The sequence below is a fragment of the Heterocephalus glaber genome, unplaced genomic scaffold (assembly GCF_053883595.1).
Source record: "Heterocephalus glaber isolate CG9 unplaced genomic scaffold, H.glaber_assembly_v1.0 deba00001673, whole genome shotgun sequence".
Taxonomy (NCBI): domain Eukaryota; kingdom Metazoa; phylum Chordata; class Mammalia; order Rodentia; family Bathyergidae; genus Heterocephalus; species Heterocephalus glaber.
In genome coordinates, this window is record NW_028258410.1 from 8,609,164 (window position 1) to 8,629,135 (window position 19,972).

The 19,972-nt window shown below is 63.3% G+C and overlaps 1 protein-coding gene across 2 annotated transcripts in view; it reads left to right on the forward strand.

Moving 5' to 3' along the window:
* The first annotated feature begins 10,314 nt into the window (after window positions 1–10,314).
* Window positions 10,315–19,972, forward strand: part of Lama5 (laminin subunit alpha 5) — a 60,285-nt gene continuing 50,627 nt past the window's right edge. For both annotated transcript variants that reach the window (XM_013070782.3, XM_087197689.1), the window contains exons 1-2: window positions 10,315–10,658; window positions 14,082–14,234. In XM_013070782.3, coding sequence (XP_012926236.1) covers window positions 10,362–10,658; window positions 14,082–14,234 — 450 coding nt within the window. In that variant the 5' untranslated portion in view covers window positions 10,315–10,361. The remainder of the gene's footprint in view (window positions 10,659–14,081; window positions 14,235–19,972) is intronic.

The window sequence follows — 19,972 nt, forward strand, 5'->3', positions numbered from 1 at the left end:
TGGTGACTGCAGTGTTGGGACAGGCTGCATTTTAGGGCCCAAGACAGGGTCTCATGGTGAGGAGGGTCCCCAGGACATGACGGTGCCAGGAGCCATCTGTGATTGTCACAACCAGGGGCAGATGCTATTGGTCTCTAGTGGGCAGAGGCCAGGGCTGCTGCTCACACCCCTGGGGTGCTGCACTACAGGCACCTGTAGGGTCCAGAATGTTCACAGTGCCTGCTGGTGGTGCTTTTGCCATTTTTGTGTTTGCTTTTGTTTTGCAGTGCTGTTGCTGGGGATGGAACCTAGGGCCACCTCGAACATGCTAGGCAAGTGCTCTCCCTCTGAGCTGCGCCCCTAGCCCTGGGGAGGGTCTTTTTTTTTTTGGTACAGGGGATCGAACTTGGGACCTTGCACTTGCAAGGCAGGCAGTGGAACCACCGAGCTAAATGCCCAGCACCCCTGGCAAAGGTCTTGATGGGGCTTCGTGGGCAGGTAGTCAGGGAAGGCTCCTCCGAGGAGGGGACATTGTCTTCAAGCGAGCAGACCTGCAGTGCCCCAGTCTCTCCCCATTATCACCCCAGTACCCTGCAAGGAGACCAGCACTGCATGCTGGGGGAGCAGGCAGAGGTGGGCAGACCGGGCAGAAGCCTGGTGCCAGGCGGGCCTGGGGAATTCCAGGAGGGCGGCCTCGCCCCTCCCCCAGGTCAGGCACATTCCTCCACTTGGGTGGGCAGGGGTGGAAGCCCACACATTCCTGGTGGAGAAGGAGGCCCACAGTCTGCATCAGCCTCCTGGGGGACCCAGATATCCTCCGGCAGGGCTCTGCCTGAGCTTGATTTAGTGCTGGAGCAGGGCCTCGATGAGTACACACAGGCCAGCAGTGGTGGGTCACTATGGTCACACGCTGAGGACACTGCTGGGGATCAGGAAAGAGCACCTAGCAGACAAGGGCAGGGAGATGCCATCTTGGCTAGTGTGAAGGCTACCTGGTGCCTCGGACTCAGGCCACCTCACAGAGCACCTGGTAGCCTCTCCGGGCTGTCTCAGTCTGGGAAACTGGGGTAAAAAGAGCAGCTCCCTCCTGGTGACTGAGCAGCACACAGCCCATGCCCAGTGCCTGTCCAGGGACACAGCAGGGGTACCCCAGTGGCCCCTGGGCTCCACACAGAAGGAGGGTACATATGGGCCCTGGGCTGACCCAGAGGGCCCAAGTCAGGTGGCGAAGACAGAGGCAGGAAACACAATCTGCCACCGTGTCCAGGGTGTCTGGCCAGGCAACACACAGCAGACCCAGATGGACACAGGAGCAGGCAGAGGCGATGACGGGGTATCCCAATGGCCATCAGGCTCAGTGCAGTGGTTCTTCCTCCCGCCATCTTCCCAACCATTGCCTGGGTTCTGAGAGTGAGCCTCGTAATCAGCAGGCCCCAACCCTGACCTGGCTGCTGGAGGAACCTGACCCCTTGCCAGAGGCCCCCCTTAGATCCCATCACCCTCTGCAGCTGGCGAGAGCATTCCAAGTCTCCGTGTGTTTACATTTCCTGGAAATATTTCCCCAAAAGAGCCATAAGACAAATATTTTGTTAATGTTGAAACTTGGGGCAAGCAGAAGCCTGGAGCTGAGCACTTCCCCTGCTCCTCCACACGGGCAGGGGGCCCATGTGGGATCGGAACCCCTTCACCTGGCCACCCCCCCCATTCCCAGTGGACCAAGGCTGAGCTTGAGTTCCCAGCCTGGCCTAGAGCTGGGACCTCAGGCCCTGTGGGGGCCCACCTGGGGCAGGCTCCTCCCTGGGTGGGTGCGCGGGCACAGTCCTAAAGCCATCCTCCCTACCTTCAGCATTCTGGAATCCTCCTTTGTGAGACTGGGGTGACAGTAGAAGGAAGTGGCTGGGGTGTCACTTAGTGGTCTAAATGTTGGGGACCCTAGGTGACCCCCGTCAGGCTTCCTGTAGGATGTGACAGGGTAGGGAGCCTTCACAGCAAGGCCCCAGAGCTACACAGTGACCGGGACGGCAGGGCTGGCTGAAGACAGGGCAGGAGGCAGCAGTCTCGCTCCAGGCTGAGCTGGCTTTCTGTTTGGGTCAGGCATCCTGGGCTCATCGTGACTCTGAACATGAGCGTGCCTCTCCGTGCATGGGGACAGGGCCCAGCTGGTGTCTGCAGGCTGTGTGGGTGGCCCACAGGCGCCAGGAGGTAGCCTGCTTCCCCTGACTATACGATGACCTCTTGGGCACCGGCCTACCTCAGCCAGTCTCCGGGATCCCCAGGGGGCTCCAAGATCCAGCCTGGCCATTGGCCTTGGCCCGGCTGACTTTCTTCTGACACCAAGGGGGGCAGTGGCTGCGCACATCCTGAGCTGCCAGCCCCATCCCTCCCCACAGAGCTGATCCTCGAGCTCCTGCTCGTGGCAGAAGGAAACTCGGGCCTCCCCTGGCTGATCAGCGCTCCTGTCTATGGAGAGTGCATCCCCCACCTGGTCATCAGCTGGTGGACTCGTGGGCTCTTCCGCCCTTCGGGTTCGGTGGCCAGTGCCGCTGTGCAGTTCACAGGCTTCCGTTTCCAGGTGGTGACCTGGCGGGTGACTGCTGGGCCCTGTGGGCCCTGTGTGACTCTGCTCAATCATCGGAGGAGGTGCCGGGCGGCGGCTACAACAGCTGTGCCACTCTGCACCTCCTCCAGACCAGGTACAGCCCCGCACATCCTCTGGTGACCGTCACTCTCTCGCTTTGTGATTCTGCTCAGGAGCCACCTGTAAGGACCCCCCTGGGGACCTCAGGTGGCCAGAAAAGACACAGAGTCCTTGCCCACTGGGCCTGTCCGGTCTCCAGGCCAGTGTGCAGAGAGGGGCCCGGGCACTCAGCTGCCTGCTGCTGTTGTCCAGCAGCTGCTCAGTGCCAGCCTCCAGGCGCACTGATCCTGCCCTGCCTCCTGGACACCTGTCCCTCCAAATGGCAGCATGGGTCAGGGGATCCCACCTGTGACCTCCAAGGACAGGCTACACTGTCCTTCCCGGGCTGGGGGAGGTGACAGCACCTCACTGGTCAGCTGTGCCGTGTAATGTACTTTTAATGTAGAAAGTGCTCATTTTAGGAGTCATTATCCCATTATCATTGTCGGCTCAAGAATTTGAGGGTGTTTTGTCTCACTGTGTAGTCCAGGCCAGCCTTGAACTCACTGTATCACAGGCTGGTCTCACAGTGACCCTCCTGCCTCCACCTCCCTGGCCACTGGTGATGGTATTACGGGAGACTGCCACCACACATGGGGAATTTAGCCCTCACCCCTCCAGGAGGAGGCCGTAGGACCCTGGTGTCCCTGCTGTGGCACTAGCTCCCAGAGCGGGCCACAGTCCGCATCATAAAATGAAGCTGCTGAGTGAAAGAACACACAGAGGGCGCCACCTGCAGGGGCACTCTGAAGGAGAGATGGGGGCTGCAGCTGAGCTGTTGGGAAGGCCTGAGGTGCTGGGCACAGTGAGGCAGGGAGCTGGAGCTACCGGGTTTGGGGTTTGAGGTGGGCTCGGAGGACAGGGCAGGTCGGGGAGCCCGTGGGAAAGCCTTGAGCGGGGCAGAGGGACAGCTGCAGGGCTTCCAGCCAGGCAAGAGCACAGCTTGCCTCGGAAAAGCCCGCTGATGTGACAGCTGCTGGACCCTCAGGATGGCCCACCCTCCCGGTTGCTGTCCCTCAAGGCCAGAATGGGGGCACAGAGCTGCATCCTGATGCAGGGAGGGTTTGCCAGGGGAGGGGAGGCCAGGCTGGCAGGCTCCCGGCAGCTTGGTGGATGTGTGGTCTGCACCAAAGCAGGACAGGGCAGGGGCCTCAGCCCCCAGGGCCGCTGGGAGCCTCAGGCCTGTCCTTCTTGTCTCCAACAGACCCTGACCCTGACACACAGCTCCTGACAAGCCTCCGGCATTTGCCTGGGCCTCAGATCCCTCTTCTGTAAAGTAGGAACAGCACAGTGGTTCCCTGCCACCACCTGTGCCCACAAGCAAGGTGCAGACAGCTGGCGGGGGTCAGCAGCCTCCCTCCCCCACTCATGCTTTCCTGTATGCATCCTGGGGTCAGGTCCCAGGGAGCAGCTCCAGAACTCGCTGCTCAGGGAGGCCTTACCACCAGCACCCCCAGCAAGATGACAACATTCGGGCCAAGGGGGTGAGAGAGCAGGCACTTCCTCAGCCCATCCTGTCCCAGGGCCGTATGGCAGCTGTCACCTCGGGGGTCCAGAGCATCTGTGCTTTCAATGGCTGGCCAGCTGCCCAGTCCAGCCCTGCAAGGGGCTCCACCCTGCTGGGTCCCTCGCTTGGGGACCAGGATCCCATCCACGAGCTTGGCAGCTCTGGGGCACCTGGCAGGGGAAGCAGAGAAAGAGCTATTGACACAGAGACAGAGAGAAGCAGAGACAGAGGGACAGAGAGCAGCCCAAGAATGAGAAACCCTGAGGGCAGAAGTCAGGAGGGACAGAGGGCCCCTGGTCACCACACACAGCAGGGGCTGCTGGGCCCAGGAAGAGGACGAGTCCCCTGTGGGGCCTGTGTGTGCTCAGGAAGCTGTGTGGCTCTGCAGGAACAGGCATGGAGTGGGGAGGCTGCCCACTCTGCCATGATGAGGGACTCCAGGAGCAGGTGTCTCCCTTCCTGCCAGGGCCCCCAACCAGCTGTCCCACAGGAGGTGAGGGGCTTCCTTTAAGGGACTGTCATCTGTGGGACACTGGAGGCCATCGGCTCCCAGAGCCCTGGCCCTGCCCAGGCTGCAGTCCCAGGGTCCTGCTGGGGCTCAGCCTCTGCCTGCTGGGCCTTCCTGGGGGATAGCATTCCTCCAGGCTCAGAGGCCTCCTGGCCATATAAGGCTGCCTGTGGGCACCTCTTGGAGAAGCTCAGCACCCTCGCCCCCACTCCCCCCCCTTGGGAACCAGGCTTGGCCAGGCTGGGGAGCGGGGAGGGGCCTGTGGGAGCCTCAGCCCTGGGGGAGTGGGCAGGCGGGCAGGCAGGCCCGAGATTTAGCACAGGCTCTCTGGGTGACCGCACCCTCCATTGTGCTGGGAAGTCTCCCAGTCCCCCCTCTGGTCCAAGCCTCTGGGGCTCCCCAGGGCTGCCCAATCTGCGCCTTGCATCAGGGAGGTGGGGAGATCGGAGTAGGGGGACTGGGGCAGGGGGACCAAAGGTTAAATAGGATAAAAAATGATGCTGCAGAAATGCAGCACCCAGCACCAGACGTGGGTGCTGTCGAGATGTGCTGCTGGATGATTAAATCAGGTCACTGTGTTTTCCGAGGGGCGAGGAGAATCGGACCCTTAACTTCACACCCCAGCAAGGTGGGCCCCCCACGTGGGTTGGGGTCCTAGAAGCAGCCTCGTCCCTGCAGGCACCAGGGCCTCTCTTTGTTGGTGTCCAGGGCTCCTGGCCTCTCATGTTGCCCTTCCCCGGAAGCTGGTGGGCCTGGGAAGGTCAGCGGTTTCTTGCTAGGGTCCATCCCTCAGGCCACGCACTGGGTCCTCCTGGGAGCGAGGGTGGGAGGGGAGACATCTCGCCTGGATGTGGCCCCTCTCTGTGAGCCCCCAGCAGGGGCTGCTCCTTGGGGTGAACCCTCCATCCAGCTCACAGGCCCCCAGGCTGGGAAGTTTTAGGATGGACGAGCAGGAGTTCGGGGACAACACTGGAAGGTTCCCTAGGAGCCCAGGAGCTTCCTGTGGACTCTCCCAGCCTGTCTGTCCTGCTAAGCCCAAGGCCGGAGCTACCTCAGCATGCTCTGCTCCCTGCTGCTGGCCATGAGACAGGCAAGAGGGAGACAGCTCAGACTCGGTTGATAGATTGAACAGAATCAAACAACTAGGCCAGGCAGAACTCCTGAGGGGATTCACTGCGGAGGGCAGGAGGGGCCCAGCGAAGCAGAGGAATGGCCCCTTGTGTTCTGGGAGGAGTGGCGAGGTCAAATCCCAAATGGGAGAGGGCAGAAGGGGCTGGAGGACCCAAGGGCACAGGCTGGGGTGGCTGGAAGGCGGGGGCTGCAGGGAGTGTCTGGATTTGATCCTAAGAGGAGGGGAGCCCCTTGGCCTGGGGAGGGTCCAGTGAGGCTCCTTGAGCCACCCCAGGGCCCAGCACCCCGTGGGGCAGACAGCCTGGCGACAGGGACTGTCCTGGTCCTTCAGCTCATGACCAACTTCACATTCAGCTGCGGGTGGCAGGGTCCCACACTCAGATAAACACGCAGCCTGGGAGCCAATGCGTGGCCGGCTTGTTCTGACCAGCACTGGCTGAGCACTGCCTGGCGCATCACGAGGCCCCCAAAGCTGAGCACCCAGGGGCACAAACGTGCTTGTCGTGGCCTGGACCATCTGTCGCAGGCACCGAGATTAAGCAACGCCTTGGCTCAGCTGGGAAGAAAGCAAGCCAGGTGCGGAGGGAAGGGGCTTGAGAATCCCAGTGGAGAGCACAGGACCCAGCCAGTTCACCCAGCTGTCCCAGCATGGGGGCCACCTCTCCCCCACCTCTCCCCCATCCACCCTTGACTTGCATGGCAGCAGCTGCCTCTGGCCAGGCCTGTGTGGGTGCCGTGGGGAGTAGGAGGCACAGACCTGGATAGGTGATAGCCTCGGAGCGCCAGATTCTGCCTTTATAAGAAGACAGTGACTACGCTGGAACAGGAGTCTCAGCACAGCGCCGAGAGCCGAGGCTCCGAAAGCAGCAAAATGTGGTGCATAGTGGTGCACACCTGTGCTGGGAACCTGAGGCGGGAGGACTGAGGTTAGGGCTTGGTCTGGGTAACTTCACCACTCAGACCCTGTCAGTGCAAAGGCCCTGGCTTGGTTCAGTCTCAGGTCCCAAGGGCCGGGGATTTAGCCCAGTGGCACTGTGCCCACTTCATAAGCACAAGGTCCTGAGTTGGATCCCCGATACCCAAAAACAACAAAACAAATCAATCTCCAGTCCCGGAAAGAAGAAAGAGAAGGAGAAGAAGAGAGAAACAAAGAAAGATGAGCCAGGTGTTGTGACACACTTCTGTAACCCCAGTACTTGAGAGGCTGAGGCAGGAGGGTTGCTGTGAGTTCAAAGCCAGCCTGGGCTACACAGGGAAATCTTGTCTCAAAAAAAAAAAAAAATCAAAAGCCACAAAAAAAGAAAGAATGAAAAGAAAGAAAAGTAGAAAGGAAGCCAGGAGTCTGCTGAGGGCTCCCCGTGGCAGTGCCTGCAGCATACACCCTGTGAGGGAAGCACCACAGAGGCAGGGCAGAGGCAGGGGAGCCTCCAGACCCGCCTCAGGCAGGACCCCCAAAGCTGGCCTCAGCCCTCTCTTCCTGCAGACAGGAGACTGGAGACCCTCAGGAGGTTCCAGAGCAGCAGCTGCCTCAGGGTCTCGAGGCCCGCCTCACCCTCTGAGCTCCAGCCCCCTGGCTCCGAGCTCCAGGCTGTCTCTCAGAGTAGACCACCTAAGATAAGGGCCATGGTGCATTTTTTGGCCAAGCAGTGGACAGCAAGGCCAGGGGCTCTTCCTGCCCCGCTGGGTTTAGGACCCCAGGTAGAGCTCTCCTGGCTGTGGGTCCTTCTGGTGCCATGCAGTCCTGTCCTCTCAGAGGACGGAGCTAGGCCAGGACACCGGCGGCTGCCAGAATCAGCTTGTGCTGGCTCCTGGCTTCCACGCCATGGACCTAGAGAGAGGTTCTCACTGCTGCCCCCTGGAAGGACATGGGAATGTGGCCTCCCGTGTCCCAGGCCGGCCTCCACACCGGCTTTCTCCCAAACCCTCTTCCCACAGAGGCAAACATTCCCAGTCCTGAAGTCAGAGCCTTGGGGTAGGCCTCAGTGCTAGTAGGTGCTGGGGCGCTGGCCACAGCAGCAAGTATCAAGGGCTCTGCTCCGGCAGCCTTGCATAGGCAGAGCACCCACTTGGAGCCTTGAGCACGAGAAGCTTCGGCACAGGACCTGCCCAGGGGCCTGTTGTCACTTGTGACTGCGGGGAGAGGAGCACTCTGTGTCCCCAGCACAGCTCCATAGAGCCTCTGGAGGCTGCGTTCTCAGGGCTGAGTCAGACGCCCATGCCCTGCACCGACCCCACAGCTGCAGGCATGTGGAGTCATGACACAGGCTGGCTCAGCGAAGGGACCCTATCCTAGGGCTGCAGCACGATCGGCCAGACCCTTCCCTAAGGCCAGGAGTGCCCTTTCCCCACCAGGACTGCCACTCACCGCTGCCCCACAGGCCCCTGTCACGCTGGGGCAGGGAGGCTCCAGAACTTGGGGTGACCTGCAGCAAGGTGGCAGAGCCCCGTAGGGTGGAGGACAGGCTGCTTCTACTCGCCCTCTCCTGGTCCCCACCCCAGCCAGGACATCCCTTCCCTGTGGGTTCGGGACAGAACACTTGGGCCCTGAGTTGTCCAGGAAGGGGGCCACCTCAGGGACTTGTGCCCCAACGTGTCAGGGAGACACACTCTTCACTACTCAGTGCTTCCGATGGACTGTCCTTCTGACTGAAGTCCCCATCTGGAAAGAGGAAAGGGCTGGATCGCCCTCGAGTCAGAGGGAGAAGACGGGAACAGCCACTCGCTGACCCTGGTGAGGACTCAGAGGCCGACCTGGTCAGCAGGGGCTGTGGGTGGCCAGAGATGCCAGCCCACCGCCCCCACCTTTCTCCTGCCCCCTCCCCAGCGCAGGCCCAGAGTGGCTGCCTCACCAGCCCTGGTGCCACTGTCCTCTGCCCACTTCACCCACCCCTGCGGCGGCCAGTTGCTTGGGCAGCTGTCTGCGGGTGAGCAGCCGGCGATTAACCCTCTGGGCGCCGGCCACAGCTGACTCAGCGCATTCTCAGGCAGCCGCCCCTCCTCCTGCCTGGCCAGGGCCCTGGGATGGCAGAGGGCTGGCCTGGCCTGGCCGCAAGGGGGCTCAGCAGGCTGTTGACCCAACCTCAGGAGCCTTGCCAGGCTGGGGAGAGGGGGCATCTCAGCCTTTGTCCCCCAGGCTGTCAGGACCCCAGCTATGGAGGGCGGCGGGGCCAGAGCATATTCCCTTGTGCACGGTGGGGGAGGGCCTCTGGGCAGTAGGGAGGGCAGGGGACCGGCTACTGCCCTAGCTGTCCCTGGCTCCGATCCTAAATCAGCTCGGGGACTGCGAGATCCCGGCGTCTCCCACCCACCTTCAGGCCGCCCCTCCCTCAGGTGGGAGACTCAACCCTGAAGTCAGGAATTTCGGGGGAGGAACCTGGAAGCGGGAAGGAGGGCGGCTCATCCTTACAGCTGGTTTCCCCGCTCGGGAAGAAAGCCGCCCAGCGCCTTAGGGTTTGAGGTTTGCGGGCTACCAGGAAGACGTCCCGGTAGTCTTTACCAGCTGTCTCCTGACTGCTGCGGGCTCAGGACCCCAGGACCCGCCGCCGGACTGTCCAGGAAGCCCCTCGAGATGGGAGCCCCACGGCTCACGTGGGGCCGGGGCCCAGCTGGCCGGGCTCAGAGGCTCCGGGAGCTGCCAGCCCGGCAGCTGCGGCCCCACCCCCGCGCCCCGGGGCTTCCCTCCAGGCCGGTTTGGCCGGGAGCACTGAGGGAGGAGACCCAGTGGCCCGAGTCGCCCGGAGCGGCAGTGGGGGGCAGTCCCGAGCCGGGCGCTAGCCCCTGCGCTATGCCCAGGGTGCGGGCGCCTCTGCGTGCCGGGCGTGGCCCTAGCAGGGGTCCAGGCCTCAGGTGCTCGGGGACACAGGGGCACTAAGTCTGTGTAAGGAGAGCCCGGCCCTCCTTCCCAGGAGCCGGTCAGTCCGGCAGCCCTGCAGCCATGAGCACCCCAGGGGACAGTAGGGGGCATCAGGCCCTCCTCTGTGTCCCCATTTGAGGGTAGAGTATTTATTTTAAAGCTCACCTGGGGCAGGCAGGAGCCAGGGGGATGAATCCGACCTGGCCCCCTAGGAAGTATGGGGTCCCTACATGGGCTTTCTCTGTCCCTCTGCCATGGGGTTCCCTCCAGGGCTCCCCTCAACCGGCTCACGGAGCTGGCAGAATGCACTTTTCCCCACCCCACGATGCGGCGACTTGGAGGAGGGACAGGCCGCGGGCCACGGAAGGTGTATGAAGTTGGGGAAACAAAGCGGGGACCCGCGGGGCCGGGAGGAGTGCGAGGGTCTCACGAGGGGCCCCGAGCCACGACCCGGGGGAGCGGGAGGCGCAGCGGCATCGAGTTCCCACGCCTGGCCCAGGGCCAGCAGGTGCCCCTTCCGGGAGGCCGCGGCCGGGGTCTGAAGAGTTAAGGCCCCCGGCGCCCCTCCCCCGCCCCTCCCGGGGAGCGGGCGCCTGGCGGGCCTGGGCGGGGCCTGACGTCCGCGGGCGGGGCGAGCCGTGCTCTGAACCCCGCTCCCGCGGCGCTCGCAGTCCCTGGAACGCGGAGACGCGGCCGGGACAGGAAGATGGCGAAGCGCGACGACCCGCTCCGCGCCCAGAGCGCACGGGGCCCCCGCGGCCCGGCGCCGCTGCTGCTGGCCGGTCTGGCGCTGCTGGGCGCGGCGCGGGCGCGGGCCCCGGAGGACGGCGGCTTCAGCTTGCACCCCCCGTACTTCAACCTGGCCGAGGGCGCTCGCATCGCCGCGTCCGCGACCTGCGGCGAGGAGGCCCCGGCGCACGGGCCCCCACGCCCCACCGAGGACCTGTACTGCAAGCTGGTGGGCGGCCCCGTGGCCGGCGGAGACCCCAACCAGACCATACAGGTGAGCGCGGCCCGGCGCCAGGGACCGGTCGGGCTCGCGCCCCGAACTCATCCCGCCTCCTCGAGGAGCCCGCGGCCCGGCAGAGCCCCGGTACCAACTCTCGCGTCCGAACTCCGGGTTCCGCCTCTCGGGGCTCCAGGAGGGACCCAACCCGGCCCTCAGTCCCGGCGGGAACACCGCGTCCTCCTGAAGCGTCCCCTCCGCGGACCCGCGGTCGGCAGGCGCCGGCCCAGTTCGGTGGCGATGACCGGGCGGGAAAGGGGCTGCTGCCCGGTCCTGGCAGCCCCAGGTCCGGGATCCCGGCGAGGGCGGGGCTTGGCGTGGGCGCTGGCGGCCTGGGAGGAGGGGGCGGGCGGCTCCGCCTTCCCCCGGGACGGGCTGGAACCTGCTGGTCTCCGGGTGGGAACGGGATGGAGGCGGGAGGGGCCAGGCGGCGCTCCAGGGGTTGGCGCTCTCCCTGCCGGCAGCCTAGGGTTGAAGCGCCCGACTGGGGTCTGGGAGCTCGGCGGGACCCTCGGAGTGGAGGAAAGCAAGCAGCCCGGGTTTTAACTGGGGCTGGGCACATCGCGGGATCGGGCCGCTCTCTGACTAGCAGGGCTTCAGGCTCCGCGGAGAGATGTGGACGAGTCGGGCCCTGTACCTTCTGGAGGCGTGTCCTCCAAGATGGGAGCCTGCAGGTGGGTTTAGTAAGGTGGCCCCTGCAGTTGGACCCCTGGCCTGGAAAGCAAGCCTGTCGAGAGCCTCAGGATTGAGTTGGGGCTGGGGTCAGCCTTGGGGCCCCAAGTCTGCTCCAGGGGCTCCTCAGCAGCCAACCCTGAGCCTCACTCCTAACTCCTGCCCACCAGATTCTGGAGGCCCCAGGGGCTGGTGTAACCCGAGCCGCCTCCTGGGACCTGCCTCCACTTTCTGGGACCCAGAGCCTAGGAAGGGGAGTAGCTGAGAATGGCTTGGCTGATTCAGGAGGAGCGTCCCGGAGCCAGGAAGTTGGAGATGAATGAGGGAGCCTGAGCTGGGTCCCTTTTTGCATTCCCACCACTCCACCCACCCCACCCTTGGGCCTCCAGTGAGGAGAGGAGGAAGGAGCCGTGCTTCGAATCGGTGCATTCTCCCCAAGCCTAGCACAGTCCCCGGTGATAGGGGGTGGCAAGCCCACACTTCCCATAGGGAAACTGAGGCTGGGAAAAGTTCAGACACTCGCTTGGAGTCCCACAGCCAGAACAGAGCCCAGCTGGACTAAGTGGTCGGAAGCTGATGTCTCCGGGCTGGGACCTCCCTCCCGCCTGGCTGGTTGGGAGTTCGCCACTTTAGCGAGGGAGACCCCAGTCCGCTTCCAGACCCCGGACCAGCCTTCCCCAATGCCGCTGGTGCTGCCTGCCTTCAGAAGACAGGTCCTCTGGGAGCGCTTCCTGCTTAGGTCTCTTCCCTTGTGGCTGCAGCATGGGAGCCTCATGGCCTGGGCTCAGAGCCCTTCTCCTCTGCCTCTCCCAAGCTGGGTGGCTCCCCTTTCCGAGCCTCAATTCCTTATTTGTGGAAACAAACAAATAATTAAATAAATAAATAATGGAGGGCACCTGCTCGGGTTCCTGCTCGGTGTGTGTGTTCCTGAGGGGGAACTAGAACCTTTTCTCTAACTCTCCAGACCGTCTCTGTTGCCGGGTGAGGGCTGAGCATGTGCTTTTTGGGTTTCTGGAGACTAGAGCTCACCCTTGACCCTCAACCCTAGACCCTGTACCCAGCCTCCCTGGGACTTGCCTAGCAGGCAGCCTGACCCCCCAGTGGAGCTGGCACATGAGGGTGGGGTTGCCGGTGAGCCCTGGGCCCCTGCTCTGCTCACGCCCTGCCAGGGAGCCCTGGATTCTGGTCTGGTGGTCAGCACGTAAGCCTGGTGGTGTACCCACAGAGGGCCTCGGCTGCTCTAGCCCCTCTGCCTGGGGGCTGTGGGCGGTGCACTGGGGCACCAGAGGCAGCAGACCCCCTGGATCCACGGGCCTGGCATTTGGATAGCCCCATCCAGGCCTTGCCTTGCCTGGTGGGCTTCCTGCCTGCTGCTCTCTCCGTCTCCATTTAATGTCACCTCCTCAGCAGGGCCTCTGCTCCAGGCCACCCAGGATGCTGACTGCACCCGCCAGGTGACACCCCGATTTATTTATTCCACCACGAAAATGATCTGGCTGTTCACGAGGGTGCATTTACTCCACCCTGCAGGGGCCCTCGGGCTCTGTCCTGGCAGGGGCAGGACCACATCTGCCTTGCTCTTAGCTGTGTCCCCAACCCATCCCCCACACAAAAGTTAGGGCAGCTGCCTGGGCCATACTGCCCTGGGGGGCCAGGGGAGGCCTGGGGTGGGGGCTCCTCCAGGGTGAGGTCCCCCACCAGTCTGGACGGGTGGGGCAGCCTTGGTTCCCAGACCGGGCCTCAGTCAGTGCCAAGTCTCCAGGGCTGCCTTTGCATGCGGAGGGACAGAAGGTCTGGTTTCCTGGGCGGGGGTGGGGAGGGGCGGACAGTTGGTGGGCTGGCAGCCAGGGTCCTCCCCTCCCCCAGCAGGGACCGCAGGCCAGGACCCGCTGGAGCTTCCTCTGTCCCCATGCGGTGTCCGGTCTGCGGTAGAAACAGCTGCCAGGCCCTGTGTGACCTGTTAACCCTGCCGGTGGCTTGAGGCAGGTGCAGCGTTATCCCCACTCTGCAGATGGGGACACTGAGTCTCCGAGGTTGCTGAGACTTGGACGCCCCAGGGCTGGGAAGCTGGGCGGGGAAGAGGCAGTCAGGCAGCCCAGGCCTCACCTGCCACACCCACACGCTGTGCCCTGGGGCCTATCCCGAAGGCTGCCCTACAGCCTAACCATTTCTCTGGAGAGAGGCCTTGATCCCTAGGGCCCTGGGCCGAGCCTGGGGCGGGATGTGTGTGTGTGGGGGCGGGTAGATTGGAGGGGGAGGGAGGACCTCTGAGTCACTGAGCTCTCCTGGCCCTCAGGATCCCTCCTCTCCAGACTATCTTTCTATCTGTGACTCCACCTTCTTCATCCTTTCTGCCTCCCGTCTTGCTCTGTGTGAGCCCTTCCAGAGCCCCTGTGGCTCTATCTGCCTTGCCACAGGGCCTTTGCACTGGCAGCATCTCTTCCTGGAGCATAATTCCCCTTGCCCTGAAGGTCACACCACTTCCTCAGAGAGGCAGGCCTTGATTTTTCCCACCTAAATCAGAATCTCTTCTTTCCCCCAAATCATTCTGCCAGGCATGTGGCCTGTCTCCTGTGAGCCACGTCCCCTGAATCAAGGCAGTAGGAGAGAAACACATGTAGGCCATGAGGTCAGAGGTGGAGGCCAGCATGAAGGGACCCCGGGCCGTAGGTGGTGGTGGGGAGACTCCGGGGGGCGGGCAGGTCCCCAGCCCTTCCTGGCCATCTGACCGTCCCCTTCTCCTTGTAGGGCCAGTACTGCGACATCTGCACAGCCTCCAGCAGCAACAAGGCACACCCCGTGAGCAACGCCATCGATGGCACGGAGCGCTGGTGGCAGAGCCCACCACTGTCCCGGGGCCTGGAATACAATGAGGTCAACGTCACCCTGGACCTGGGCCAGGTAGGGGTCCCTTTCGCTCTGGTGGAGAGGCAGGGCAGGGGAGGGTGCTGGCTGCTCAGCAGGAAGGGAGTCCTTCCAGCCAGAGCCCCAGGCCTGTTCTTCTGCCCAGTGTTTACTCTGAGGAATTCCTGGCCGGTGTGGGAGGGGCTGCAGGAATGCAGAGCAGGCCGGTGGAAGTGGGCATTCCTGGGATACCTGTGTTTGGGGTTGGTCTCTTGCTTAGGGGCTAGGTGCAGCTCAGGCCCGCCAGCTCTGGGCCATCCATCCCTGTGCAAACAGTGGGGCCAGGCATTTTCCGGTGACAGGCAAGCTGACTCCTCTCCTGGGCTAGGTCAGACTCACACTGCTGGGTCCCACTCCTTGAAGCTTTGCCCAGATGCTCAGCTTCGTGCTCCCGGCCTGTTAAATGGGCCAGCAGTAGCGTTGCCCTCTGGGAGCAGGACTGGGGAGGCAGGTACATGAGACTGCGCCTGGAATCACACAGCCCGCAGCCCTGCCTTGCCAGCCCCTACCTACCAGCCTGGAGGCCTGTGTCCAGGCCTGCTCTGCCGAGCAGTGGGTCTGTCCCTTTCTGAACCTCTGTCCCCTCTGTCCCAAGGTGGTGGGGGAGAGGTGGTGGAGGTCTCACAGCCTGGCAAGAAGGACAGGCCCCACCTGGCAGCCTGCAGGCCTGGGCCAAGGGATAGGCGGTCAGGGGAGTCGGCTGAGGCTGAGCAAGTGCCCTGGCATTTCCTGAAGGCCCTGGTCCTGGTGCCCATGCAGCTGCAGCGGGGAAGGGAGGAGGGGGCTGCACACTAGGGCTCTCTGCCCCCTGCCTGGCCTGCTCCAGGTCTGGGTGGGCCTGGCTCAAGTTCATCTCACTGGTTTACACCATCAGGACTCCTGTCCCTTAGAGCACCGAGGCAACCTAGGGGACCCTCATCTCTGGCACAGCAGTGGGGTCACTCGTGGGAGGATATATGCGTGGGCGGGCAAGGACCTGGTTTCTGCGGCAGCAGAGCGGGCAGCACCATGCAGGTAGTGCTGTGGGTGAGGTTGACGGAGAACGTTCTGCTGCCTCCTGGTCCAGGCCCTCTCTGTGCCTCGGCCTCTTTTGTAGGGATTTATCTCAGAGCTGAGACAGACTACCCAACACCTGCAGGTTGCGTGGGGACATGGCCTCAGGACGGACAGACCCACTGCACAGCAGAGCAGGCCAGGACACAGGGTCACGTCTTTAGAAGTTCTGGCCCTTGCATGTCGGCAGCGTGGTGGAAGGACTAGGGCAGAGGCAGGCCGCTCTCTGGCGTCATGGCGGCCAGGAAGCAGGGTGAAGGGAGGGACCAGGGCGGGAGCTGCATCCTTCCAGGCCATGCCCCACTGCCTAGCCCCTCCCTTCATAACTCACCTCCTGACAGCAAGACAAACATGACACCTACAATCAGGTGGTCTCCGAAAGCGAAAGCGCCACCTGAGTGCATGAGGCTCTTGGGGGCATCTAGATAGAAACCCTGTCTCCAGTCTATAAATTGGGCCTGCCTTTAGCTGATGCTGAGTCAGGAGAGGGGATTTCACCAAGTAGACATCCGGTTTGGCCCTGCCCGGTCCACCAGCTGTACCATGACACGCTGGGGAGGAGGCCCCTCGCCCTCCCTGCCTCTTTCCTTCCTCCCTCTCCCTCCCTCCATCCACTCTTGACTGTCTGCGTGGGGCCATCCACGGAGGCCCCTGCCTCAGCTGGCCGAGGGGCTGCCCCTGGTGAACACTGGGGCTCGGTGGGGCAGGCGAACCCGATTCCGGCAACATCTTCCTGGGGTTCTGTGCCGAGGTGCTGGGCCTGGGCCTGGGCTGGGCTCATCGGGAAGCGGGCCTGGGCTGGGCCAGCTGCCTTTGTTCTGGGATTGGAGCGGATGCCCTAGGAAGGGGGTGGGGGCAGCTGGCACCAGCCCGGAGGGCTTCCTGTGAGGGGCCGCCTGGGAATGGTGGTCTGAGCCGCCTGGGCTCTGTGTCTCACGCATGGGTGGGGGGTGCCCAGCCTGTGGCTTCTCTGCGGGCGTAGCTTGGGGCAGCCAGGGCCCGTGGACAGGACACTGGGGAGGGCCTGGGCCTGGGCCTTCAGGATTCCTTCTGCAGGGGAGGGGCGCCAGGAAGAGGCTCCCTGCTGGTGGCTGGTGACTCAGGGAGCAGTTTCCTGCGTCCCCCCTGACCTGTTTAGAGGTCAGAGGGGGGTTCTTTTTTTTATGGTATTGGGGATCGAACTCAGGACCTTCTGCTTTCGAGGCAGGTGCCAGAACTACTGAGCTAAACCCCAGCCCAAAGAGGGGGGTTCTTGTGTATCTCCATGTGTCCTCTGGAAGCTTAGGGCCTGCGTGGTCAGATTGCTGGCCCTGGCTTCCCCTTCCAGAACTGCATGAAGGCCCTGCCCTCAGGAACAAGAGTGCTCCAGATGCCAGGTGCAGGCCACATTTGGGGTCCTGGCGGAGTGCCCTGCCCTGAGCGCTACCCCGCCCCAGCATGCTGGCCCAGTAGACCTAGGTCTTCAGGTGTGGTGGGCTGAGCTGCGCTGGCTCTAGCCCTTGCGCCCCTGCCTCTCTCAGCACCCTGGGCAGCCTCCTCTCCTTTTCCTCAGGTTGGGCTGAGTAGGAAGTGTCAGGAGTGCCCACCCCCTTCCTGGCAGGGAGGCCCCTGGCTTTGTTCTCTCTTGCATGCCGGTGGCTCAGGTGAAACAGTGGCTTTGTCCCAGCCCCATAGTCCCAGAGCTGCAGGACTGGAGGAGCTGGGGCTGGTACAAAGCACTGGGTGTGCAGAGCGGATAGGGGCTGGCCTTGGGCTGTGGGCTGGGTGGTTGAGGGCTGGCAGTGCCTGGCTGAGGGGCTGTGTCCCCAGGACAGAGGAGCCACGGGCAGGAGGAGGTGGATCTCTCCACCAGGTGGGGTGCCAAGGAGGCGCAGCTGTGGTGAAGCTACTGACCCCTGGATGGTGAGAGTCCTCCCTGGGCACTCGGGATAACTGAGGCAGAGGTTTATAAGGGATAGTGCCAGGGTGGGGGAGCAGACCCCAGTGCTGGAGTCTGAAGGAAATACTGGGGCTGGCTTTCCCGAAGCCACGCCTCCTGGGCTCAGTTTTCTCCAGGAAATGAGAATGCAGCCTGGGGGATTGGTGGGCACACTAGCTGCCGGCCCCGCAGGCCTGCGCTGTCCTCCCTGGGAGGCCCCCTGGTCCAGGCTGCTGGTGGTGTGGCAGTTATGTGGCTGAGGCCAATGGCACGGCTTCCTGGGCCCGGCTGGGCACTCAGCCGTGTGGCCAGAGCCCTGAGGTGGTCAGCAGGGTTGTCCAGGGAAGTGACAGGAAGTGTAGCCGTGGCTGGGCTTGGTTACAGCCGTGGTCAGGACAGGTGCAGAGCTGGGCCGGTCCCATCCCTGCCCTCTGGGCTCCCTGTGGGGGATGGAGTAGAGCTTCCTGATGGCATCCCTGGGTAGCTCCTCCCTCCACAGGGGAGATGGCAGTCCCCTCCCTCTGCCTGTCCCGCACTCTACCGGTCCAGTGCCAGAGGAAGAGTCAGACTGGGGGCTGCCAGTGCCTGGGGCCCTTCTTGTCTGGCCTGTGTCTCTCGCTGCTGCCACCCTGTCCATGGCTGCCAAAGGCAGCTGTCCTTGCCATGCTGGTCAGATCGCTCACTCTGCACATGCAGATGCCCCGTCACCCTGCCTGGACCCCAGGCTCTGGCAGCCCCAAAGGCTTGCTTGTGTTATTAAACAACCTCCCTTGCACCGGCCTCTCACTATACTGCTCATACAGACTAAACTGTTTGGGTTTCGGCTCTGGGGTTCCCTTGAAATAAACTCCACTTCCTGTGGCTTCCCCTAAGCTGACCATCTGGCCTGGTCCGGCTGCATGGTGGAGAGGGGCTGGGAGCCTGGGCGTGGCTGGCGTGTTTGGGGTCACTGAGTCCATCTACTCTGGGCGCAGCCTTGTTGCCGTGCAGGGGTTTCTTGGATATTTGCCTGCCTGGGACCCCAGCATGCTCCCTCCAGCAGTTGAGCTCCTGTCCCTGCCCAGTCTCCCCACCCTCCTCTGGACACCTGTGGGTCGGGCACCCCAGCAGAGTTGGAGCTCCTGGGCTGGCCTCCATGTCCACTCAGTGGATTCTCCGTTTTTGTTTTTATTCCTCGGTGATGGGCTTGCTGGGTGGCTCCTCAGCTTTTCCACTCCCCCATTGCTTGGGATGGGGTCCACACGTGGCCCACGTTCCACCTCTCGGGTTGGCTGTGGAGATGGCCATGCTTATTTATTTACCCAATTGGGGCTCTGAGTGGACACCCCACCCTGGCCTGGCCTCCCTGCTCCCTGTGGTGTTACCAGGTTTTCACGTGGGGTCTCTGCTGAGGGAGGACAGGGATGGGGAGTCACGCAGACTGGAGGCTGGATCAGGTGGACCCCCACTCCAGGGCTGGCCTGGACATCTGGAGAGGGTGGAGGTGGGCTCAAGAGGTCCAGGTGCCCTAGAGCTGCATGTGAGGGGAGCAGGCAGGGCGCTAACCTAGACCCCTGCCGCTAGGAGGGACTTCCTGCCTGCACCCAGCCCTGCGCGGGACCCTGGCCTGTGTACCTGAACTGGCACAGGGCCATCTTCCTGCGGACCAGGCTGAGTCACAGACCACCTGCTGAGTCACATAGCGGGGGAGCGGGGCGGGACCCCTTGGCCCTGGATGTGCGCTGTGGCTGGCGCCTGTGCCCTGCCTCAGCCTCCAAGCCTGCAGATGGGCCAGGGCAGAGCTGGGCAGTGGGCACAGGGTGGAGGCCTGCTCCCCTCCCCAGCGGTCCCAGCCTCAGCCTCCCCTTGGTGATGACATGACTGAGTCCTGGGGGCTGCTGGCCATCAGGGTCACCCTGGGTCCCCCATATGCCCAGGGTCTGCAGGCCCTGGCTCCCCTCCTCATGTGTGTGACCTAGGCCTGGCCCGGCACCTGCTCCCTGCTTGGCCTTCACAGCGCCCAAGTGTGGTGTAGCGGCCCTGCCGGGTGGTGCTGACTTCTGCTTGCCCTCCCCAGGGACAGGTGTTACCTCCTCCCGAGCCCTGTGAGCCTTTGCACCCGTGAAAGCTCCTTCCTCTGACCCTTGCTCTCTGTACCTCTCCCCTCTGCCGTGCCTCGGGAAGGGAAGTGGCTTCCCCAGGACCTCTCACTCCTGAAGTCTAGGGCCCACCCTGGACTCCTCCCCTGCCTGGCTCCTATGCACCTGGGACACTCACTGCCTTGTGGGGCAGGGCCAGGGGGCAGAACCCCTCCTGCAGGAGCCCTGGGCCTGAGATTGGGCCGAGCTGGGACAGGGGCACAGCGGCTGCTGGCCTGGAGACATGCCTGCCCCAAAATAGCCAGTTTTTAAAAATAACCAGCGGCTTTTGTTTGGCTTTTGCTTTAAAAGACATTTTCCCCCCTTCTACACAGAACTATGTAGCAGCGGAAAGGTCAGCCGGAGTTGGCAGCTGCATGGAGCAGGGCGAGGAGGGGGAAGGGCTCTGCCCAGAAGGCCAGGGGTCTGCGCCGCACCCGGGTTGTGCCAGGGGTGCACTGTGGCACTGGGAGCAGGGACCAGGCTGGGGCGGAGGGCAGTGCTGACGCGCAGCCTTCCCCGCCCTTCGGCGTCTATGCAGCTGTCAGGCCTTCGAGTCCAGCTGTCCAGGGCCTTGTCTGATGGACAGAGGCTCGAGCGGACAGTGAGCTGAAGGTCCCGGTCTCTGAGTGTGTCCCCCACGGGGG